This window comes from Ursus americanus, chromosome 34 (assembly GCF_024610735.1).
Source record: "Ursus americanus isolate L20-20 chromosome 34, mUrsAme1.1.p, whole genome shotgun sequence".
NCBI classification, from domain to species: domain Eukaryota; kingdom Metazoa; phylum Chordata; class Mammalia; order Carnivora; family Ursidae; genus Ursus; species Ursus americanus.
In genome coordinates, this window is record NC_142160.1 from 7417754 (window position 1) to 7441848 (window position 24095).

The 24095-nt window shown below is 38.6% G+C and overlaps 1 protein-coding gene across 10 annotated transcripts in view; it reads left to right on the forward strand.

Moving 5' to 3' along the window:
• RFX3 (regulatory factor X3) overlaps window positions 1-24095 on the forward strand; it is a 439312-nt gene that overhangs the window by 369190 nt on the left and 46027 nt on the right. For 9 of the 10 annotated variants that reach the window (XM_045772591.2, XM_045772590.2, XM_045772595.2 and 6 more), the window contains 5 exons: window positions 1306-1425; window positions 13040-13161; window positions 14898-15010; window positions 19460-19575; window positions 20011-20165. In XM_045772591.2, the coding sequence (XP_045628547.1) occupies window positions 1306-1425; window positions 13040-13161; window positions 14898-15010; window positions 19460-19575; window positions 20011-20165 (626 nt within the window). The remainder of the gene's footprint in view (window positions 1-1305; window positions 1426-13039; window positions 13162-14897; window positions 15011-19459; window positions 19576-20010; window positions 20166-24095) is intronic. The other variant, XM_045772596.2, reaches the window with a different exon arrangement.

Below are 24095 nucleotides of genomic sequence, written 5' to 3' on the forward strand. Positions count from 1 at the left end.
TCGTTGGCTACATCCCCTGGGGAACATCCCCTGCTTCCCACCCCTATTCTACTCCCTACCCTTCTCTTGTTTGTAAGGGAGAGCATTACGAATTGGTGTTTTTTTTGTTTTCGTTTTTTGTTCTATTCTGCAGTGGATTTTGGAGACAAGATCTAATTTCTGCAAGTAGAAGGCCTTAAGTTTTCATACTGTTTTATTTTCCCAAAAGTAGGTAGATATTAAATGCCCTACTTTTAAAAAAAAAAATAGCAGTATTATTTATATAATAAGATTTTAATGTCTTTGAATATATAGGCTTCATCTGATACATGTTCTTTAATTTTGGAAGTAAAATTCCATTCTATTTTTACATAAAATATTTAATCCACACTCTTCTTGCATTTCTTTTTGTAAATGAAAGAAAAAAATGGAAAAAGCAGCTGATGTCTTGCTATATATAGACTTGTGAAAAACTATTTTCCCTTTGCAAAAATTTACATATTTAAAATGTTATTTTTGCAAGAATTTGCAAATTCCATTCAGAGCAAAACTTTGTCATTTCTAATAACAAACATGGTCTTTCTCACGAACATAGGGAAATTGTGACAATTTTTATCCAGGTGGAAATTTGCCATTATAACAGAGAAATTTCCCCATGTCTGTTGTGACACATCTTTTTCAGCCCCCAAAACCGGTATGAATTCGTTAGAACGGAGACTAATAAATACGTTTCAAAATCAATAGATTAAATGCCTGCTTCCTTTTAGGTTTCTAAATAGTAAAAAGTAGACTTCACCACAACATTCTGTGTCCGTAAAGTTACCTTCATCATCTGCAGTAATAGAACTTGCAAACATGGAGAATGTATCCAAGACAGTAGAATCAAGATTTCTTTTCTTCCTTTTGTACAACCACTTTATAATAAATTCCCATCTAGCGTGCAACCCTTTCTCCTGTTAATGCATTTTTATTGGCCCGACCTTTTTTCCACCATTACCCCTTCTAAATTAAATTTCAAATACAAATTTGAAAAGAAAAGTGTAACTTACATGGACTAAGTGGGCTCTCGTACTAATATTTAAGTTCATAAGGAAAGATTTCTCGTGGGGCCCTGGGCCAACTGATTCGGAATCTTTTTAGATTCTTCAGCTGTAGCCTCCATAAAAATATACGGGTGATCCAGAACAGCTGAATCATAAATACATAGCATAAATATGCTGCTTTTACCTAATCTTTCCCAGTGTGAAGCTAGGTGGACATCTTATATGATTAATATTGATTTGACTGACTTTCTGTGTCTCTAATGTTTGTTGTTCTTTTATGAAGAGGAAACTCCAAGTACCATTACTATGGGATTCGTGTCAAGCCAGATTCCCCTCTGAATCGTCTGCAAGAAGACATGCAGTATATGGCTATGAGGCAACAGCCCATGCAACAGAAACAAAGGTAGACTCTGGAATGATCCCTGACCTGTCCAAGCTACGTATTTCCTGAGATGTGCAGTCTCCTTTTTTTCTAGAGCAAATACCCAAGTGTGCAAGAACGTGGCTATTGTCAGCACGTGCTTACTCACCATGGACAGTTCTCAAATATGATTTGGTAGAATTTCATCCACCTGTCTGTTTTCCAAGTCTTTTTAAAATTACTAATCAGACAACCATTTAGCCCCTTGTAAGTTAAATGTGACATCCCAAACTATGCAGCCAAGGAAACCCAACACAACACGTAAGGAGCAAACCCAAGCAAATGCTGCCTGGAGAAACTTGTTTCGGTGTTGGTGAGTTCCTTCCTTGCCATTGGCAACCTCCCTCAGTCACTCCTCTTGATATGGTGGGAGTACTGGCAATATGTTCAAGACTTCTTACATTTTCTTTGAATCTAACTTTCAAAGATGAAGAGTTGTAGATATTAGAGCTGTAAGAGGTCTTAAGCGTTCATGGATGGGTGGACGGATGGATGGATAGATGGACGGAATCATATATCTTAGAATTAAAAAAATACCTCAGTCTGGTCTGGCCCCTCAGCTTTGTGACAGTCAAAGCCTTAATAGCTCTGTTTTTCAGTGAAGTCCCAGAGAGGTTAAATGATTGGCACAAGCCCACAGTGTTTTTACATAGCCAGGGCCTTGTAGTCTCATGTGGCTTAGATCACAGTTTGGAGTAAATAAAATGAAAAATCTCTTCCTTTTTACCAGTATAACTCAGCCATAATTGTAGTTATAATTTTTCTCTTCAATTGAGCATGCAGAATTAAGTAGAAGAAATGAGGCCTGTACACAGGTCGTCAGATGATCTGCCTCAATCTGCCTAATTTATTGATCTGGGATGATTAGTCAGGTCCCCTCCCAATCCATACTAGCTTAGTTGGAAGCATTAGCTCCAAGTCCCTGCCGGGGAAAGAATCTGTCACGCGGTCATCCTTCCTTTCCTTAGCGAGCACTGATGACATCTCTGCCACCTGCTAGACCCCCGTGTGCCCAGAGAAGACACAGTCTCTAACTCTGAGGAGTTCAGCAATCAGAAGGGGAGGCCCGGGAAACCTTTTTCATAAGTAATGCAGTGTGAGAAGTGCTGAAGTAAAGCTTTGATCCAGGAACTACTGAAATACAGAGGAATTTTCAGCTAACCCCAAGAGAATTGGGAGGCGTTTGAGGGGAACTCAGAGGGATCAGGAAAGAGGAGCATCAGGCAGAGGGACCCAGGCAAACAAGACCACCAGGGGGATATAAAGTCCAGGATGTCCTTGGTAAGTACTGTGTGATTCGGTGAGGCTGACCCGACGGGAGCAGAAGGTGGAGTCATTGAGCAGGAGATGAGATTTAAAACGTAATTTGGATCGTAGCTTAGGGGACTCGATTGTAAATGCAGATAATAAATTTGTTCTTTGTACGGAACATAGCTTTGAAGCTGTGGTAACGCTATGGAGCAAAACAATGGAACTTGTACATTTGTTTTGTTTTGTTTTTTGAGAGATGACTTATTGGGGACAAGACTATATTTCATGGGAGCAGACTGGAGGTAAAGATGCTTGTTAAGTAGTTTAACGTGATCATAATTTTTGGCTCTAGTGCTCCAGACTCAAGAGTCCATTCAGGATTAGCTATTAAATGGTTATCTCAAGGGTTTTAGATTTTTTATTCACATGTTCTCGACCTTACTTTTTAAATTGATAATGTCTGGGGTTTTTTGAGATATAGTCAGTAAAATGTATTAAAAGGTCCTGGAAAAATACAATAAAATAAATCGTAGGACAGTTCCTTATATGGAGATGGAGTTTCTGTGAATTGCAATAAATTATTCTTGTCTTGGGTTACGATTATCTTGTCCATCTGTTAGCGGTGACACTTAGAGCCTTTAGTTTCTGGTGTGTTCTCTGCACTCATGTATCGCGGCACTGCACGGTGGAGCGGATGGTGAGGTCGAGACCAAAGCAAAGTTTGATTCAAAAATAACATATATTCGAACTTAAAAACGAACAAAAACTTGACAAATTGCACCTAAGATAGCTGAAGTTGCCTCTCCCTGTGATTTACCTGCAAAGAATCTCATGGAGATGGAAACCTTCAGGGGGCATTCTTTGTTTTTTTTAAAAAAAAAAAAAAATGCCTGGGGTAGGGAGACAAGACCTGGGACTTAGAAAGTTCCTTATGAAACAGATTCCAGAGCTCTAAAGGTTAATAAGCCATGAACACTCTGCCCTCTCAGTCTAGTTGTAATTGCTTTTAGAATCAAATGTAATGTGGATGTATTTAAGAAGGGATATAAAATTCTCAGTGATGCTAATAAATTGTACCAACTTTAGTTCCTTATAGTGTTTGCTTTCTTGTGAAATAAGAATGTGAAAGACCAAAGAAGTATAGTTGACCCTTGAGCAACAGGGAATTAGGGGCACTGATTCCCCCACATAGTCCAAAATCTGGGGTATAACTTCTGACTCCCCGAAAAACTTAACTACTAATAGCTTAATGTTGACCAGGAGCCGTACCGATAATATAAAGGCGATTAACACACATTTTGTATGTTGTATTCTCGACAAGTAGACAAGAATACAGTGTATTCTTAGAATAAAGTAAGCTAGGAAAAAATGTTACTAAACAAATCGTCAAGAAAATGCATTTACAGTATTGTATCTATTGAAAACAATTCTGTGTGTAAGTGGATCTGCACAGTTGAGGCGTGTTGTTCAAGGCCAGTGGTACTGAAATTTTCTTTGTTTTTTGTTCGTTTGTTTCTTTGTTTTTAATGATAGAAGTTTTGGATTATGGACAGTTGCTCTTGGAATGGTGTCTTGCTAACTGACTGCCGTGTTACTGTTGTCGACCTCACAGACCCCTCGTTGGGATTAGCAGGATGCAGGGAGGTTTCTGTTTTATCTCTGAAGGATTCTACCAACTGGCCACATTAATAGGCCTTCAGTGAAGCCAATTATCCCATTGTGCAGAAGCACTTGGCAGAAGAGGGAGAGTTTCTCTCCCTAAGTCTCGATGTCAGGGTTAAGAGTATTTGTTGAAAAACCATGGAAGAAAGAAAAGTATTGTATCATTTGTCTTATGGCTTATAAGACTCAAATGAGTCTATTGAATATATTAAATTTCACATAAGAAGAGCCTGCCATTCTTGTTAAATATAAGTGACATGTGAAAGGTTTAAAATATTTTATAGCAGCTACTTGTAGTTAATATTTTAGAATATTCAGATAGTCTCAACGCTCAGAGCATTAGTGCATGTATCTACAAGTGCACATCTTCCGTGGTATAAATTTACATGTTTTATGTGTTCTTATGGAATGAAAACTCAAGTATATGCAGTGATCATTTGATTAAATAGAAGTGAAGTTTTGGAGCTCAATTTGTACGTTTTTTGTGAAGTTTGGAATCGTAGTAGTTGGAGAAGTACTGATGATTGTTGTTCGTATAACTTTAACTTTTAGAAACCCTTTATGTTTGGTATCTCATTTGAAGATTTGATGGGGTAGTAGAGGAAACTCCCACTTGTCTACAAATCCGATTCCCAGCAACACCACCACGAGTCTGGAAATAAATGGAAACAGCTTCTGATTGAAAAAACAGCTGTCACAGAGTCCGTAGTTTAGCTTAATTGACAAGATGAAGCCATCCTCAAGCCATGTACCTAAACTAAAGGAGCAGATTAGAGCCCACTTGATTCGTAGGCAATCATGAGATAGAACAGCTGGCAAGAGGAAATGTAACTGACAAGTTGACAAGGGTCTTCTGGTTGCTTTTGGGTTAATTGACACAGAAGTGTGTGCACATGCAGTGGAGGGACAGGTAGACCCAGGTACTCCCGTAGTTTTGAGTATCATTAGTCAGCGACTGGAATCTAGTCTAACACAGTGTAATAACTTTGGCTTATTGATGACATCATGGGTGATCGAAAAGAGGTAAAGTATCCTGGGTAAGAAAGCAGGAGAATGTGTAATCATTTGTTTTAGTTTTTTTTTTTAATATCTTCTATTGAAAATATTTCATATGAAAATAACTTCAGCACTTAAATGTCATCTTCAGTTTCAAGGAAATTCACTCATAGATAATTTGCTTGCCCTAATTTGGACAATAAATAAATTAGGTTATTATAGAACAAAAAGGAGATCAGGACTTCTCAGGTCTACAAACCAAATAAAAATGTTTGCTGCAGTTTATTTTTAATATTTAACAGAAGCACCTAGAGAGTGTCGGCATACATATTTGAGTTATTCTTCCAAATCCTTGTAGCAAAGGTGGTGGAATGAAGCCAAGTGCTTTTGACAGTGTGCTGGGCTGTGTTTGATCTCAGTGGCCGTTCTCAAAATATTAAGGTGCATTTTTCGTTCCTTCAACAAACACGTAACCGCCAGCAGTTGCATACAGAATATTGTCCATCACATCTAAAAGAGATACCACAGAATCATAGACTGTTACAGCTGGAAGGAAGAGATCCCCCAGTCTAGTGCATCCTCTTGATGAGAAAACTGAAGTCCATCAGGGTAGAAACTTATCCAACAATCATATAGCAACCAAGACAAGAACCCAGTCCTCTTGTCTTAGTTCTCACAAGAATGCCCCCTTTAAAGAGGGAGATAACCCAAACAGAAATATACATGTGATAAATTTGTACACATGAAATAAAATGAAAAATCACACTTCAGTGAGTGTGTCCCAACTAGTGAGGACAGGTGTCACCTCTGATTCTGTGAAAGAAGGACTGAGAGGAGGGAAACTGGCCAGTTGGAAAGAAGATGGCACGACAAGGCTGCTTTTGCTTTGCTGTAGACAGATATGGAAGCACGCATGTTCCTAAGGAGTGAGGGAGAACACGAGCCCTTGGCATTAGAAGACCTTCCCTAAGGGGCGCCCGAGTGGCTCAGCTGGTTGAGCGTCTGACTCTTGGTTTCGGCTCCGGTCATGATCTCGGGGTCATGAGAACGAGCCCCACGTGGGGCTCCACGCTTGGTGGGGAGTCTGTTTGAGATTCTCCCTCTCCCTCTGCACTTCCCCCCAGTCATGTTCATTCTCTCTTTCTCTCTCTCAAATAAATAAATAAATCTTTTAAGAGAAAAACACAAAAAAGAACTTCCTTAATATAGACTTCCCAGGCTAGTGGAAGGCACCCTATATTTAAGATTGGGAAATAAGGACGTGAGGATAGGCTGGTCTGGCATTTCTGCAGTGTGTGTGAATAAACTTCTCAGAACCTTGGTTTCTCCATCTGCAAAGTGGACATTCATAGTAGACTACCTCACAGATTGTTCTGAAGTTCAGGTGGAAAAAAAGTTTATAAAGGTTTTGTTTTTGTTTTTAAATAATTGGGAACATTCAAGTGTTAGGTAAATTATTATTATTAATACTATTATTTCTACGTAATCTAGAGTACAATTATTTCTTTAAGAATAAGGCCGTTTCAGAGAAGAATGAATCCTAGCAATTGGGCAACTTTTGACTTCCATTTCTTTATATCTCCAAGGCAAGTGGTTTTCAGCTTTGATGATGTTAATAGTTTATTCTCTTTTCCTGGAACATGAATCCCCGGGGGTCATTGGAGAGCTTCTAGGGCCAGTAGGTTGCTCTTAGGCGGCGCAGGCTGGCTGGCGTCCTCGTGAGAAGATGATCATGTGCCTGCGCCTTTGGCTTCTGGAAACAAATAAGGAATCTTGGCACCCAAGGATCTAATGTTCACTGTGCCACTGCAGTGGTCCCCGATGTAAAGATAGTTTCCACTGAAGATCAGAGAATCAAAATTAATCACGATTCAGTAACTATGAACTATAGTAATTCTTGTAAAGTTTGTTAATGGTAACAGTCACCACTTACCCTCTTGATAAACATTTATTGAACATTTTAAATGTCCTTCAGTAAACACTTTCTATGCAAGATCTCTTTTGGCAATTACATGGGCTGTTTACTGATAAGGAAATGGAGGCCCATTTAATTTTGCTGTATGCGAGAAACTCACTAATTTATTTTTCCTTAGAGCCCCAGGTTCTCTTTGTGGTTGTTGCCCTCTTGGCATCAGGTGGAGTCAGGTGGTTATTTTCCAAAGAAGGAGGGGGGCGCATCCCTGTAGAATCAGTTTAACAGGAAAGGCCAGCTCTAGATCAAAGAAGTGTCGTGTGTATTTGTAGCAAGACTACACCAGTTCGACACATGAATCCCAAGTTGCCTTTGTGATGGGGACGACCCCTTGAAGAAATTCATGAGAATAGCGTCTGGCTCTTTCAACATTACATCCTCAGCCCCAAGCACATTGTCAGCACTCAGTAAATATTTGTTAAGTGAATGAATGATCTTTTATTTCAGCAAACGACCTCCTCCTTTCCCTGCCTCTCCCACATTTTCTAAAACTGCTGCAATGAATACAGCGACCCCCCCTGAATTTAATTTTTCCCTCCTCTCCTCGCCCAATTATAGATGTAGAGCTAATGAAGAGACAAGTACTTCAAGAGCCACCAACAATGCTTGAAAAGACAGAGTAACTGTCATTAGCCAGCAGGGTTGATGTTGGAAGTCATTTCGACACAGACATATTTAGTGTGACATCAAGAAGTCAGTTTGCATTCTGAAACAAAGGCGCTCCCAGCATTCCGTATTTTCCTCTCATCTGTTCATACTTTACCTGGCTTCAGACCTCAAGTCATCTCAAGATTTTCTGGGACAGTTGTTCCAAAGAGAATCTCAAGATTCCAATAGAAAATTTTAGCCTCTTGTCCCGATTCGGAGCACAACGTTTAGATTGGCTCATGCAGATCAAATGGTTGGGTACTTTCTAGAATTATAAAGACTCGGTTGGCCCATGCAGTTGAGATGTTGTTACGTTTTGCCTGTGAATTTTTCATCTGCTTCAAGAGGGACTTTTCCCAATGTTTCATTTAGTCCGTTGAAAATTGTAATACTGCTAAATATAATAAATATAACAGAGTAAATATAGGCCATTCTTTGCCTCTCGTTGGATTCCTTCAGTGTCTGTACATGTGATTATTGACAGAATTAGATATTATTTTACAGTAGAGTTCCAGCTGTCCAAGTTCTAAATAACAGCTATGACTAACCCCATGGGGGAAGATTCCTAACAATTTTCCATGTTTTCTGTGTTAGTGACAGGTTTCATGCATACACTCCGCTATTAAAGCATTAGACTTTCTTTGATTTCTTAATCATTAACAACTTTAGCTTTGATTGCCCATGGAGCTGCAAGCTGTTAAAATGATCATTTGCCTCTTACTAATTTGGAAACCAAGAGCTGTTTCCTCATTTGATGAAGCACAGGTCTTTCTCAGAGCATGTACAACTCAGGAGCACTAAGAATCTGCTGTCAGAAAACATCATCTGAAAGTATTGAATTTGTAAAATAAATGGGGTGAAGAGAGAAGATACTCTTAAATACTAAAAAGTTCAGTTTTTATAAAGGATTCAACAAGAAACTTTTCAGTAGGAAGTGTCTCTGGTTTTTACAATTCAGTGTTTATTTATTTTTATTTATAATAATATTTTTTATTATGTTAGTCACCATACAGTACATCTCTGGTTTTTGATGTAAAGTTCGATGATTCATTAGTTGCGTATAACACCCAGTGCACCATGCAATACGTGCCCTCCTTACTACCCATCACCGGTCTATCCCATTCCCCCAGCCCCCCGAAGCCCTCAGTTTGTTTCTCAGAGTCCATAGTCTCTCATGCTTCATCCTCCCTTCCGATTACCCCCCCTTTCTTTTTCCCTTTCTTCCCCTACTGATCTTCCTAGTTATTATGTTCCATAGATGAGAGAAATCCTATGATAATTGTCTTTCTCTGCTTGACTTATTTCGCTTAGTGTTTAAATGGTACTTTATGAAGAAGGCAGAGAGGCAGGAAGTCGGAAAGCTGTGTATCAATGCCAAAACGTCAGTTGAAATTCCACCAGGGTTAACATAATGTTGAATACTCATGTGAGTCAATAGAATGTATGAAACATCCTGGAAAAATTTTGTTTATGCACGGCCTTTTCGAAACCAGGCCTCTGCTGTGCTTTCCCCATAGTAAATGCTCAATAAATATTTGTTAAATCGATTTGATAGTTGTTACGATCAATTGGTGGTAGGATAAAATGAAATATATTCCCTTGAGCATTCATTCCTTCATTCATTCATTAGCCACTCAGTGATATTTATTTAGATTCTAAATGTAGTTTATTGGGAACAAATTAAAAATTAAGGACTTAGTTTATAAAAAATGACTTTTCTCTGATGTGATGGTTTTACTTGTACAACATTGACCTAAAGGAACTTATTTTGGGCCAAGAGGCTCCCACAGGCTAGTTCTGGGCAGGCTACTCAAGAAATATCTGGGAGGCTCGTTAAGGTAGTCAATTCCTAAGCCCCATGTTAAAGATTTTGCTGGGTAGGTCTAGGGCGAGCTAGCATTTGAGCTTTCTGAAAAGCTACCCAGATACTGATACACATTTAGGTTTCAGGACCTAATGTATAATGATATCATCTTTAACTGTTTCTTCCAAGAAGAATAAGTTACCACAGATATTCAGCCTATTTTTAATGTGGCTCTCCTTGACTTCCTGTTAAACTTTCTCCTCAGGGAAGACTCAACCCTGAGGTGATGGTAGTGATAGGATGTTTTCCTTAGACAGAGTGTCAGGAAAATGAACATCCAGCTTTCCTCTGTCCAGTGTTTCTGATTTCTAGGGCTTCTAAGTGCCAATCCCATGTCAGGCAATACACTGAAGATATGCCACTACGTGACTTATTACTTGAGACAAAACCGGAAATGCAAAAATCAGCATTACTGGGGAGCTCTGTCAGAGGCTTACAGGAATACTAACTACTCTTGTATATGAGTCATATTCCTGCCCTTCCTGATATCGTTATGGCCCACACCGCTCCCAGACTTGGACCCCCACCTTTCTCTAAGGAGACAGTGGTCCTACTGACAAGGCAACCAAAGTGTATCCATTCAGTCCACTGTTCACCTTTCTACTCTTATGGTTAGAATAAATCCTCTTATTTCTCGGTTCTGACTGAATTTTCTTTTTTTTTTTTCCCTGTTACCTTTCCTATATAAGATTTGTTCTGGAGTACTGACTGACCTGCATGGTTTCTCCAGAATTTACCAATTTCCTTTTTATCTACAAGCTAATCTTGATGTATTTTCCATCTCCTGTATAATATAGTGTACCTCTAATCAGCGCTTCCCACTCAATATCCTTATTATGAATCATACATTAATTATAATGTGCTCTGATTTTGAGTGCTTATTAAAAATATCATATATCTTTCCCTTAGGAATTTCCTCTGTCTTCATCTTTCTGAAGAAGCAGATAATTTTGCTTGCGGGCTACAGGCTTGATAAGTACTGTGTGCGAGTAGCTTGTGGCACAGCATCTGTCCTCTGAAAACTTACACTCTGAAAGGAATATCCGTCATTTCCTCTTATGGTTAAATTTTACTTGTCCTTGACATTTCTGCCTATGAAGCACGTGTGGTATACTAGATGCTGTGCAGGACAAAGGAAGCTTGATAAAGCATAGCCGGGCAAAGTCTCATAATTACTTTCTAATCCCATATTAAAATTCAGTAGAATTGAAGTCTATAGGAAATCTTTCCATTTTCCCTACTGCAGTGTAAATAATTCACATCCTTTTAACCATTTCCGTGTACTAACTCCACAAATCCCAAACTCCATTAAGTTAAATGAAGAAATATGTTTAAACAATTTCAGCCTGTTCTGTTAGTGGTAGAAAATTTCATAGCTGATAAAAGGGGGCTAAAATCAAATGAAGCCTGGAATGGACCGATGAGGGTGAGGAACTTCCCCAAGGATAAAGTCATTCAAGTCTTCCAGAACAGAATGGTTGGCAACTGCTTCCCCTCATGACTACTCAAAGTACTTGACTCACCGAGTCTTTTTTTGCCTCTCTGGGATGATTCTTTAAGGAGGAAAAAAATTTAAAGATTCAATTTTTCATAAATGACACTTCTAGCACAGAATAGTACTAACCCTTCTGTCATTGCTTGGTATGGCCCCAGTGGAAAATTCAGATTTTTTTTTTCCCCATTAAATAAAAAGAAAGGTTTGAGTTGTTCAGTGTCATTAGAAAATAACAATCCACATTTGGGTGGCACGGAGCTATCACAAAGATGATAACACAGATGAAGTGTGTTGCCCTCTTTTCCCACCCTGTTTACTTTCTGACCTTATGTTTGCTTTTCATAGTTCTCTGTGAGATCCTGTCACAGAAGCAATGAATGTAAATGCCATTATGAGGACAGGCCGTTTTTCTTGGACGTTTTGTTTATTTAAGTTCTAATGAATAACATTCAAGATGGCGTCATTTCCGAATGCAACCTGTGCCTTAGTTTGCACGATGTCTCACCAGGTCCATTCATTTCCTATCTGCCATCAGAGTGAAGGTGCCTTTGGGTGTGCCCTGTTCATGTATCGGGGACATTGTTATTCATAGTAATTTCATATCAGTGATGCAGTTGACTTATGGTATTAATGTTAGAGTCAAGCATCTGGGTGGAGAGAATATTAGGTGGTCTTGTTTACAAATATAATGAGAAATGGGGGAAAATGGGACAATAAACATACAGTGAATGCTATCTCTAGGAATTAAGCTTATTGTAGATTTTAATCTTTTCTTATGTTCATCTTTTTTCCCCTAAATTTCTAACATGAAGGAAAATAAATGAAATCTTAGAAAAAGAAGAATTTATAGTTGCTGCTTATTTCCTATTTTGTATTCGCTCATCTTAGGAGACTTGCCCAGGCCTTTTTTTCATATGTGCTGTTTCTCTCCCAAGCAGCCTTTCCTTCTCGCCCATGCTGCTGAAGCCTGTTTTCTCTGTCTTAGCAGGAAAGTTCATTAATTTGTATGATTAGGACCTAAAGTTAAATGCATGACTGTGGTGGACTTTGATCCTTTTTATTTTTTAAATTTGGTAACCTAGGTTTGTAGGTGGATTCTTGCATGTATTTTGCTGCAAGCTGATGCACACGGTCTTTGTATTTGCAGACAAGGTTAGGGATCCACAGAGATGACTGTGTTGAGATGCATGGGAGGCTTTAGGAAATATGAAAAAGAGTAGGGTAGAATTTGTAGGCTGAATCATGTACGAGAGGTATTAATCAGTCGAAAGCCACTCGTTACCATTGCTCAGTCCCCAGCTCCTAGATCTTATTTCAGATTCAAGTCCCAATGTATTTAAAATGTTTTCCCTTCATCCACTGGCCATTAAAAGTTATGTTCACACTGCGTGTTATCACAGGGATCTTTGTCACCGCTGTCCAAAGAAATACCTCGTAACTCTTTTGTTCTTAGACAAATTTCTGAATTTTCAAAAATTGGTCCCCTTCCCAAATCCCTCTCCCCTTTTTCTTTTCACAATTGAAAAAATTTCTTCATCCTAACTTTATGAGACTGTTAGGGAAAAAAAAAAAAATCCTCCAACTATCAGGAAACATTATAGAAAATAGAGTAAAATCAGATGCCTCAGGAGTTTTGTGTAGTGCAAGAAAACAGGGAATAATTTGATTTGTTTGTTTGTTTGTTTGTTTTCCCATCTAATATTTTTAGGTACAAGCCTATGCAGAAGGTGGATGGGGTTGCAGATGGTTTCACAGGAAGTGGTCAACAGACCGGCACATCTGTTGAGCAAACTGTAATAGCCCAAAGTCAACATCATCAACAGTTTTTAGGTATGTTAAGGTGTAATGTATAGTCTAGTTGCTATTAGGACATTGAAAACCAGAGAACAATAGTAGTGTTTTCTCCAAGTGCTATGTCCGTTACAGGTGTGAACTAACGGTAAGATGTGTGTGTATGTGCTGAAACTCTGCATTTCATGGGAGAGTTCTAGACCGTTTCTACTGCCTCATGTTCACTAAATCTTCTTTCAAAAAATCTCAAGTTGTGTAGGACTTCTAAATGCATTGGAATTAAAGGCTCATAGCTATGAAGTTGTCTTGCGGAATTTGAATTAATTGGGCTTCCGTGATCAAAGTTATGTTGTCTTTACTTTGAGCAGTTAACTTCAGGTGCCCACATTTCCTGTGTATAAAGTTGCAAATGCGTAGTCTCAGGTTAGAAAAAGAGAAATTCCTATAAACTTTTAAAAAAAAGTAAGTCATTCTTTTAAAGTGATCCTGTATATCCTATTTTTGTAATTTTGTAGATGGTACACATGTTGCTTGTCATTTTAGAGAGGCCAGAACATTGAACATTCTGCATATTCTGGTCATAGCTACCGGTGCAAAAAATGGCACCGTAATGGACAGCTCTTCTAGCGATAAACACGTGTCGCTTCCTTACAACAGATCGAGATAAATAGAAGCTCTCAAAGAGTGCGCCTGTGTATGCGTTGTGTGTGTGTATTTGTCTATGTGCGCTTTCTGACAAACAACTAAAAAGGACTCTCAGGTCACAGAAGCTACTGAAGTTGAACGCACGACGGCAGCATGTCCCACCCTGGAGTCCTCACGTAGACTCTTTAGAGCCTCGAGCTCTCAACAAGGATTTTAATTTTTTTGTTTTGTGTTTTTATTTCAATTAGAATCTATAAAGAAATAATAAAAGCCTATTCTGGGCTATCTAGAAGAGGAGAATAAATACTGTTCTGCGGTTTTAGTTTTCACATTTGTATTTGAATTTGTGATAAAGCAGGCATCAAAGTGTATTGCGTTGATTGTCCAGAGCTCATGAGAAAAGAACAGGGAGAGACTTACTATGGAAATTACATAAGTTATGTAATTCATCCCAAGGGAAGGCTAAATGATGTCCCAGTGCTCTGGGTGGAGGAAAGTTCCACAGCTCGTTTGCATACAGAGGACTAATGGGGGAACCAGCCACCAGGAAGTACATGTTGGTATAGGCCTGCCAAACTCAAAAGACCTGGGCCGCAGCAATCAATACCATATTCATGTTGCAAGAGGTAATTTAGTTATAGGACAGCAGCCTCATCCGTCATATCAAATTCATGTTGTTACGTTTAATGTGATTCTTGTAGTTTTATTTGGGTTCATTCCGTAGCCTTGGTTTACGATGATATGCGAGGTATGAGCATAACGAGTGTGAAGCTAGGTTTATTTTTTTATGTTTTAAAGTCACATAATAATAAAAATAACTTAAATTGATACTGGCCAGCTCGAGATATTTTCCTTTTAATAGGGGCCCTATGTTGAGAGACATCATGGTTTGTTACTTCCAGTATAATTGTTCCTCCACAATTTTTTAGTTCTTCCTCTATTCTTTTGTACTAATGATGTTGCTACATTTTGTTTGAAAAATACTACTATGAAAAGTTCTTAATCATTGGACCTCTGGCCTTTACATTTTTTTCCTTTCTTAGTCTATCTTAAATTTCCCCTCATTAATCTGTAATTGGCACAATCTACAATGGTTTTTTTTTTTTTCTGTTGTGTTGTCATGGCAACAGATGCATCTCGAGCACTTCCAGAGTTTGGAGAAGTTGAAATCTCTTCTCTGCCAGATGGTACTACCTTTGAGGATATCAAGTCACTGCAGAGTCTTTATCGAGAGCACTGTGAGGTAAGTTTTTTCAAACACAGTAGGAATGCATGCTAAGTTTTGCCAGACAACTTGCTAAGACAAAATAATCCAACTTATTCCAAGAGGACAGGGGAAGTTAGTTCACATATCTTTGAACACTCAGAAGTTCATCGTTCTTCTTGCCTCAGACTGAAGATATGAGGGATGTGGGAAAGGGAGAACACATTTTACTGCCCATCTTCTTAGCATCTCCTAATCTGAATCCTTTGATATGGCAATTCCACTTATAGGTACATACCCTAGAATATCCGTAATACGGGTTAAGACATGACCTGTACAAGCGAACTTGTTGCATAATTGTTTTTAGTGCAAAAGATTGGTTTTAGCTTCCACATCTAAAAGGGAATTGAGTAAATAAAACACGGTCCAGTCTCTAGAGTGGAATACTATGCAGCCATTAAAAAGAACAGACCCCCCCTCTAGACATACTCATGTGTAAAAAGTTCCAGGATTTATTTTTAAGGGAAAAGCAAGATGTGAAATAGCATGTATCGTATACTATCATTTGAGTGAAAAGGAACGTGTATACAAATCTCTCCAGGAGAAGGAACAAAATGTTAGTGTGTTAATGGTGGCTGCCTTTGTGAAGGTAACTGGATGACTGGGAGTTGGCAGAAGAGAATTAATTGTTCGATATCTCTTTTAACCTTTTGAATTTTACACCGTAACTATGTATTTCTATCAAAAATATTTTCTGAGGGGTGCCTTTCTGGGTCAGAAGAGCATGCGACTCATGACCTCGGGGTCATGAATTCAAGCCCCTTGTTGCGTGTGGAGATTACATTAATAAATACATAAGCTTTAAAAAAGAGGAAAAAGAAAAAGATGTGTTCTAGAAATGTTTAATGAAGCATTTTAGATGTTCCTTCCAGGGATTATTGAGGCTCTAGTTTTGTTTTGTTTTTGTGGTTAAAGTTTCTCTTGGTATTTTCCATCCCTGCTTGTACTCCTTTTTCTGAGTATTCCCCACCAGAATTGGCTCATTGTCTCCAGGAGGTGAACTCTCTCCAAGCAAGCGTTTTAATATACCTGCAGCTCACCTGGCAGAAAGGGCATAACGGATTGCAATAAGAATTTTCTTAAGTGCCTCTCCTTTTGAAAGAGGAGTCTATTGAGAATTTAAGTAGCTTTATTCCAGGACTATTTGTGATCTGCTTAGGAGTAAAAGATATTCCTTGGGGTTTCATGGGCAGTCGTCCTGACTGCTGACAATGCAGTATGCAGTGCGAAGTCTCAGCTCATAGCATTCACAGATTTTTTTCCCACTCCAGAAATACAAACTGCTTGAGTGAATCTGAGTGCTTGTCAAGGGTGCTGGATTATTAACAACCAAGGGCAAGTTCTGTCTTTAACAAACCATGTGCCAAAATTGTTTTTCAACATGTCCTGCTGGTTTGTTTCCAACATTTCTTGGAATGATGAAAGACCCTTAATACTCGTCTCTCTTTGATTACTGTGCTTCTCCCAACATTAGAGAATTTCTGGATGAGCCTCACGTATCTCGGAAAAAAGTCTTTCTTTGTACATGGATATCATGTATATTCAATATTTATATAAAGATTCTCTAAGCAATTTCTCATTCCTCTGTGTTCAGGTGAATCTTGCTTTAAGCAAACCAACCTACACAGATATAATTTGGGTTTAAGTTTCTTTTATTTGTTAAAAATATAAATAGGAGCAGGGTTTCTTTATATTACTAAAGAAAGTCCAGTAAGCTTCTTCTCAGTGGAGAACTCCACTAATAAGATGAAAGATGAAAATATCTTTTGGATTACAAAAATTTCATTAGCATACCAACATTCAGGAATAGTCTCTATGAAGAGATAGGGACGTGTATGGTAATCAGTCTGTGTGGGAAATGGCAGTCCACAGAGACCATAGAATGATCTGCACTTATTTCCGAATTACCAGCACTCATGCCATCTCTCGTGAGGCATGAAAAAGAAATTCCAATTATGTGAAAAAGAAGAATTTCAATTATTTTTTTCATCTCCAGCATCCAAACTTTTGAAGTACAGGTTGTTAAGTCTCATATCCCGTCCTGTAAATAGTCACTTGCCCTAAGCCAGTACAATAAGGATTATTTAAAAATACATTTGCCTATATATTTTAGTCTGAACATATTTGAAAGTAGGTGGACAAATGGTAAAATGTTTTATTCATTTGTAAAAATGTCTCAAGTGAGGCTGATGTGAATGTCCTTTTCAAAAGAATTATTTGAGATTATTTAATTTGGAGAGATACCGAATGTAAGATGCACTGAATTCTTTCCTTGCCTTATTTTTTTCATATTCTGTACAGTTTATGTTTTTAAGAAAGATTAATCTACCTGTTTTGCCTATTTTTTGGAATTCTCACAATTCGCTTATCAAAGCTGTTTTATAAGTATCACTAGTTTTTTTATGGAAGGCACAAGTAGAATTTTCTACACAAGTTGCTCCAACAGTAATTGGTTTTATTTTTTAAAAAGCTTAGCTTTCTTATAGCAGTCTCAGAGATAGAGATATGTAGGTATTATATATGATATTAATAGTTGTTTTAGTGCTAGATATCTCTTGGAATGTGCCTAAGGTACAATTGAGAAAGCAATATAATAATTTGCCTTGGGGTGCCTGGGTGGCATGGTCAGTTGAGTGCCCAACTCTTGGTTTTGGCTCAGGTCGTGATCTCAGGGTCGTGAGGATCCAGCCTGGGGTCGCCTCCGGGCTCAGCACAGAGTCTGCTCAAGTTTCTCTCTCACTCTGCCTCCACCCCTCCCTGTGCTCGCTCAGTCATGCTCTTGCTCTCTGGCTCTCTGGCTCTCTCTCAAAATAAATAAATAAATCTTGGGAAAAAAATAATAATTTGCCCCTTGAGAACATTTTTGCCTGGGAGTTGGGACATCTGGCTGCCTGTTACTTTCCAGGCTTACACTTGCATCTTTCTTGTCCCTAATATCAAAGGGTGAGAAGTGTGTTCATTAACGTGCTGCAAACATATTCTGCTTAACGTTTGAATTGGTCTCAGAGTGTGTGTATAGAAGACCAGTTGTTGGGGCGCCTGGGTGGCGCAGTCGTTAAGCGTCTGCCTTTGGCTCAGGGCGTGATCCCGGCGTTATGGGATCGAGTCCCACATCAGGCTCCTCTGCTATGAGCCTGCTTCTCCCTCTCCCACTCCCCCTGCTTGTGTTCCCTCTCTCGCTGGCTGTCTCTATCTCTGTCAGATAAATAAATAAAATCTTTAAAAAAAAAAAAAAAAAGAAGAAGACCAGTTGTTCTCTGTAACATACAGAGGGCCAGAGACCTGCATGGGTTTCACAGACTCTAGAATTAGGAAGGTATAGTTTCCTCTTTTTGCCTCAAATGCCCAGATTGACTCTCTTGATTGCCCCCAGTGTTCTCCTTGCTTCTAGGAATTTTGTAGATCTTGCTCGGCTGTTTTACCTGTCCTCGTTCTCAGTGCTGACGACACCAAGCACATTATGCTGATGACTTCTGTCTTTTATGCTCAAAATAATCACAGAATCACATGTTCTTTGCCCAAACAAGTTATTCTTTGGTTTTGTGACTGCTTTTATCTGAAGGCGAATTTATAAACTAATTGCGATGGCAGGGTGAAATTAAATATGATCATCAAAACTTAATGAAGGGGGCAAATTTTAGCATCGTCAAAAAAAAAAAATGTCTTTGATGCAGCTGGGAAATGGTTCTAGGAGATAAAATGGAGGAGGAGGAGATGAGGGCCCTGCCCCCAAGGTTAGAAGAGGCGATAGTCTTAAAGCTGCTCTCTAAAGGGAAGGAGCAGAGGTAGGATTGAAGCGAAGACATGGCTTGACCAAAGAGGTGCCCTTTTTCTGCCCAGATGGATGCTGTCCTCTGAAGGCCAGCCCCATTGTGGTTCCTGCCCCAGCCTCTGATTTCCTGGGAACATTCTGGAATCATGGTCAGCCCCAGAACAGGTTCATGTAGCCTTGACTCTTGTCTGCCCTGCATGAGCAGCTCCACACCCTTTATTTCTGCCCTCTTTGATGGCCGTGGGCTCACCTGGCCCTGGGGGCTGTGTCCTGTTGGGTCTAAGAATGCGAAGACTGGCCTGGCCGCAGTCGTGGTGGCAGAAAGAAGCAGTGTGGGAAGGAGTGGAAGAAAAGTAAGAGAAGACAATGGAGAGCAAGGGAAGTAAGCGAGAGAAAAGAGAGGGGTAACGCAAGGAGACGAGGCCATCACGCGAGGAATACACATCACCCTGTCAGTCTCTCCAGTTACGTTCTCCCTGCCTAAGCGCTTTGGTTTACCCACTTCCATCGGCAAATCGTGCTCCAGTTTCACCGTCTAACTTATGCCTGCCCCCCAGGCGTCCTCACCATTTCCATCCCGATGGGTGACACGCTCCTCACACATCCCCCTCAGGAGCATGGTAAGGTAACACTGATGACCGTTTTGTTTTTTTAAGGCAATATTGGACGTTGTTGTGAATCTTCAGTTTAGCCTGATAGAAAAACTGTGGCAAACATTCTGGCGCTATTCTCCCTCGACTCCGACCGACGGCACTACCATCACTGAATCAAGGTCAGAATCAATATGCTTTTCCAATTCATTTTCATGGCTGAGTAGATGTCAGAGCTAATAAATTAGAGATATGTATACCAGTTGTGAACCTTACCTGATAACATTAAATGACTAGATTGAAATGAACCACAAACCGCTCTCTTGAGGTTTCAGGGTGTGTGTTGTAGCTCCCATTTTTATTGATTTGGGGGACTGTGGTAGAGCTGTTTCATCCTCATGGAATGAGTGTCATATCTACCTTTCATACCGTCAGAAAGTATTAACGTGCGTAGGCAGCTCTGGGGGCGTGTTGTATATCCAGCCGTATGGTGCCAGTGCAATGGTGGTATAGTTCTAACCTCAGTGATATTTGATAAACTAAAACTATTTTTAAAGTCCATTTTCTTTTTTATCCTCATTTGCCATCTATTCATTTGCTACATTTATTCACACCAGCAATCTGAGTGAAATAGAAAGTCGACTTCCGAAAGCAAAGCTGATAACTCTGTGCAAACATGAGTCTATCCTGAAATGGATGTGTAACTGTGACCATGGGATGTACCAGGCTTTGGTGGAGATTCTCATCCCCGACGTGCTTAGACCTATTCCTAGTAAGTTAAATGCAGACAAGTACGGATGCTTTTGTTCTCATACATTCCACCCAAGTAGTTGGGGAAAGTGACGTTGCAATCTAGGGTGATTCTAATCTCATTTAGATTTGCCAATAAAAACAAAAACAAAAACAAAAACCATGCAACACAAGAGTATTCATGAAAGCAGCCTAGAGCAAAACTGTAGGGAACGGGGAAAAGAAAGGATCTGTTCTCCAAGTGTTTGTTTTGTTTTCGATAGAAGAGGCAACCTATAGGTGTGACAGCCCCAATAACTAATTGCAAGAACACTCCCAGTCCAGCCAACCTTGTAAAGATTATTCTACCCAAGGACACAGTTTCCTTCACAAAGCTAAAAGTTTTTGAAATCTGTAATTGCTAGACTAGCCTCTTTCATGGTTGCTTTTGATTTGAAATGAATTTATCTTGGGTTCCACTGAAGTTGAATTCCTATATAAAAGCATTGACTTTGTCCCGTCTATCATGTCGAGAACTACAAATGCAGTTTCCATTAACAGGAATGGTTAACTGGCATTGTGAGCAAAAAATCTATATATATAACTACACGAGCATTGTATTCCCACCGCGAAGCAAATAGGAATTACATAGATAAGTCAGATGACTTTTTTTCAGTGATGGTGTTTATTAAACTACCTTGTAGCCAACAAAGCTGTTTTCTGCAAGTGTCAATATAAATGCTACTGTGGATGCTTGTGTCTGAGGTGGTCGAAGGGATGTTATGCCAACATCTTTATGAGCACATACTAGTGACCTTAACTTTTCAAGAACTGGGACAGAATTTCCACTCCACAGTGACATTAATAAGGTGGAAGCTGTCTCGCAGCTCATGAACTTGGCAACCATGTACTTCAAGCACACCGTTTACAGGTGATTTATGCTAAATCATAACAAAATATGAAGGAGGGAGTTAGTAGAAGAAAAGGTGAAGATACCAGCATTTGTATGTTTATACTTTCTTTTTTCTCAATATGATAAACAACAGTGGAAGATATGAGTGCTTTCATATGTTTCCCACCATCTTGAAATCTATTTAGACACCCATTTACATATAATATCAATGAACACACGTACATGTCTCTAGAAATAAGTTTTAAAAAAAGAAGAAGAAATCTGTCACTGACTCCCATTTTTATAAATTGCTAATATTTTCCACTCTCTCTGCACCACGTTTCCTGACTTGACGATTGATTAAAAGTGATGTTGTCATGGAAAATTTCTATGTGTAAATTCTCTACTGATTTATGTTCCAGAGTCTCGATTTTCCTTGTTTTTGTCTTGCTCCCTGTGCTCTGAGTGATAATCTCTAGAGATTTTTAAGAGAAGTTGCATAGGGCTGACTCCTTAGCCTGTGATATCTTTGCCCACCCCCCCCCCACCGCCCGCCAAGTACCGTTTCTCTCATGAGATACAAGAAGAGATGTCGGTGAGCTCTTTGTTGTTTGAGGAAAATCAACAACATCAACATTCATTAAACAATTCTGAAGTCTTTTGCTTCTGTTAGCAACACAGGACTTGTAAAGTCAACAGTTCCCTAACCTACATCCTGTATCCATTTTAGCTGACTCTCAGCCTCATAATTTTAAGTGCACGATACACTTGACTTTTTTTTTTTTCTAATTTTGATTCAGAAACCAATTTATTCTGTCAAGAAGTCTGTCTACGTTCAGCAGACAACTCAACTCCAGGAATTTTCAGATGACCATAATTTTATAGCTTCTGTGAAATTACAAGGGACATTAATGTGCTAGCCTACAAAGTACATTTGGAAATCTAATTCTGATTCTATAACAAGACCTAACAAAACAAAGCTTAAAATACGGCTTAAATAGCTATCTTCTGATCGTGTGCATTTTAATATTAATCACAAGCAGGTTGAGACAAGTCAGCTGTGGAACAGTTTTAAATTTTAAACCATCCATTCATGAGAGAAAGTTGTCAGAGTCAATCTGCACAATTTGATCTGACACGAATCCCTATAGAGAGAGCAAACTTAATTTTATTTTTAAAAATTATATTTTCCTGGCTACTAGTACTTCACTCTACCATTTACTGTCCAGATGGGATTCCTTTTTTTAGCCAAAAAAAAGTCTGCATATCACACTAATTTGAAGTCAGCTTGAAGCTACTATAGTCTAAAATACATTTATCTGAAAATGAAAAACAGTTAAGTGTAAGAATTGTATAAGAACTCAACTGGTAACGCTTATGTACGATTATGAGTACACGTAAAGGTGGCCCCAAATGTCACTTAGTATAAGAAAGTAAAAACTTACAGTCATTTGACATTAAAAAAATCTTTTTATCTTACGATCTTCCTAGCATCAAATTTGTTTAGATAAAACAAGACCCATACTAAATATTTTTTTAAAGTAACTTCTCTTAGTTCTTGGTTTTTTTTATTCAGATCAAATAATTATTATATATTAATAGTAGAAAACATGCAAAATACAGATAGCCACGCTGAATTTTAAACAAAATATTCCTGAGTTTCGAAAAGGGTCGTTAAATTTTTTTTTCACTGTTTTTCATTTCCATTCATGCCTGCCCTCCATGGTTCTAGTACATAAGACAGCAGAAAAATATTTTTCTTTCTTTTTTTCTTTTTTGGCTCAAGTAGGAAGCTTTGGAAATTTCACAAGATTAGTTCTCAAGAAATTTCCAACTCAGTGTTTCCAGTAGATGATTGTCATGGTTAAGAGTCGATATTTCTTACGTGTTTTTCCTAATCAAAATTTAGTCATTTCAACCTCTCTTCTGTCATTTGACCAGTTAAAGAAATGATTAAAAAAGCAGTTGTTTTCATGATTGAGTTAGTAAAATTTATATCTTTCACAAGCAACTTGAGCAAGCTAATTATTTCTAACCCTGCTTTACCAAAAGTAAGAGAGAAGCATGTCAGACTCTTTTGAGCACAGGAAGAAAAACCACGAAATTTAATCCCAGCATCAACATTAATATTCTTGAGCGCTTTGGAGAAAAACGTAACTTCCGTATTTCTTATAGGAGACTCCAAATTATACTGCCTACCACATTAGAGGGAACCCACAGAGCTTAACTTCACGTCGTGGGTGTTTCAAACACTTATCTATTAAATGTCTGAAACTGCTCCCTACACTGTGGAGCCTTGGGTACAGATGACGTAAAATACTGTTGACTGAATTACTTGTTGAACAAGTGAAGAATTCTCTTTTTATTATACAGCCCTCTCGGGAAGCAGGTCCCTTCTTGGAAAATAGTTGTAGTCATTCCTGATAACTGTTGATGCTTCTAGGCATTTGATGACCACCATAAAAGCTACTCTCGTGGGACCTAGTCCCCTTCCAGATCTTAACAGATAGGTGAAGAATATGGAATGGACTATTTTAGGAATATCTTCAGAATATTGGTCTATGGGACAGCAGTTTTATCACATGATCTTTTATCTCTACCTACCAAGTGAAACAGAATAGTTGTCCAAAATTTTCAAGTCAGGCAATTTTAATTTTTACCTTATTTTCAACAAGAGTAAGAGATAGCTATTCTAATTAATATGTTCTAGCATGAATAGATGTGTAGAGAAAGGGAGAAAGCTTTGCATTGTTTTCTTTTTAACTAAAGAAAGGAAAATAGATTTAGAGCTTGAAAAATCAAGATGAAAAATTTATAAAGAAAATACTTAGCCCTTGAGGAAAAGAGTGTTGTAGAAAATTCCATAAGTATATTCACAACTGGTATATGTTGCTATAAGGAAAAATGTTTGAATGTTTTCATTTCCCAACAAAGTGTCATAAATACCTGGGGAAAAAACAACTTTAAAAGAAAAAGAAAAGCCCAAAATACAATTCTTGGATGCTTTCAAAGTTAGGAATTATGTTAAAGAAAAGTCTCATCAATGAGGACAGTATAAGATCTGTGCTATTTCAGATGTCA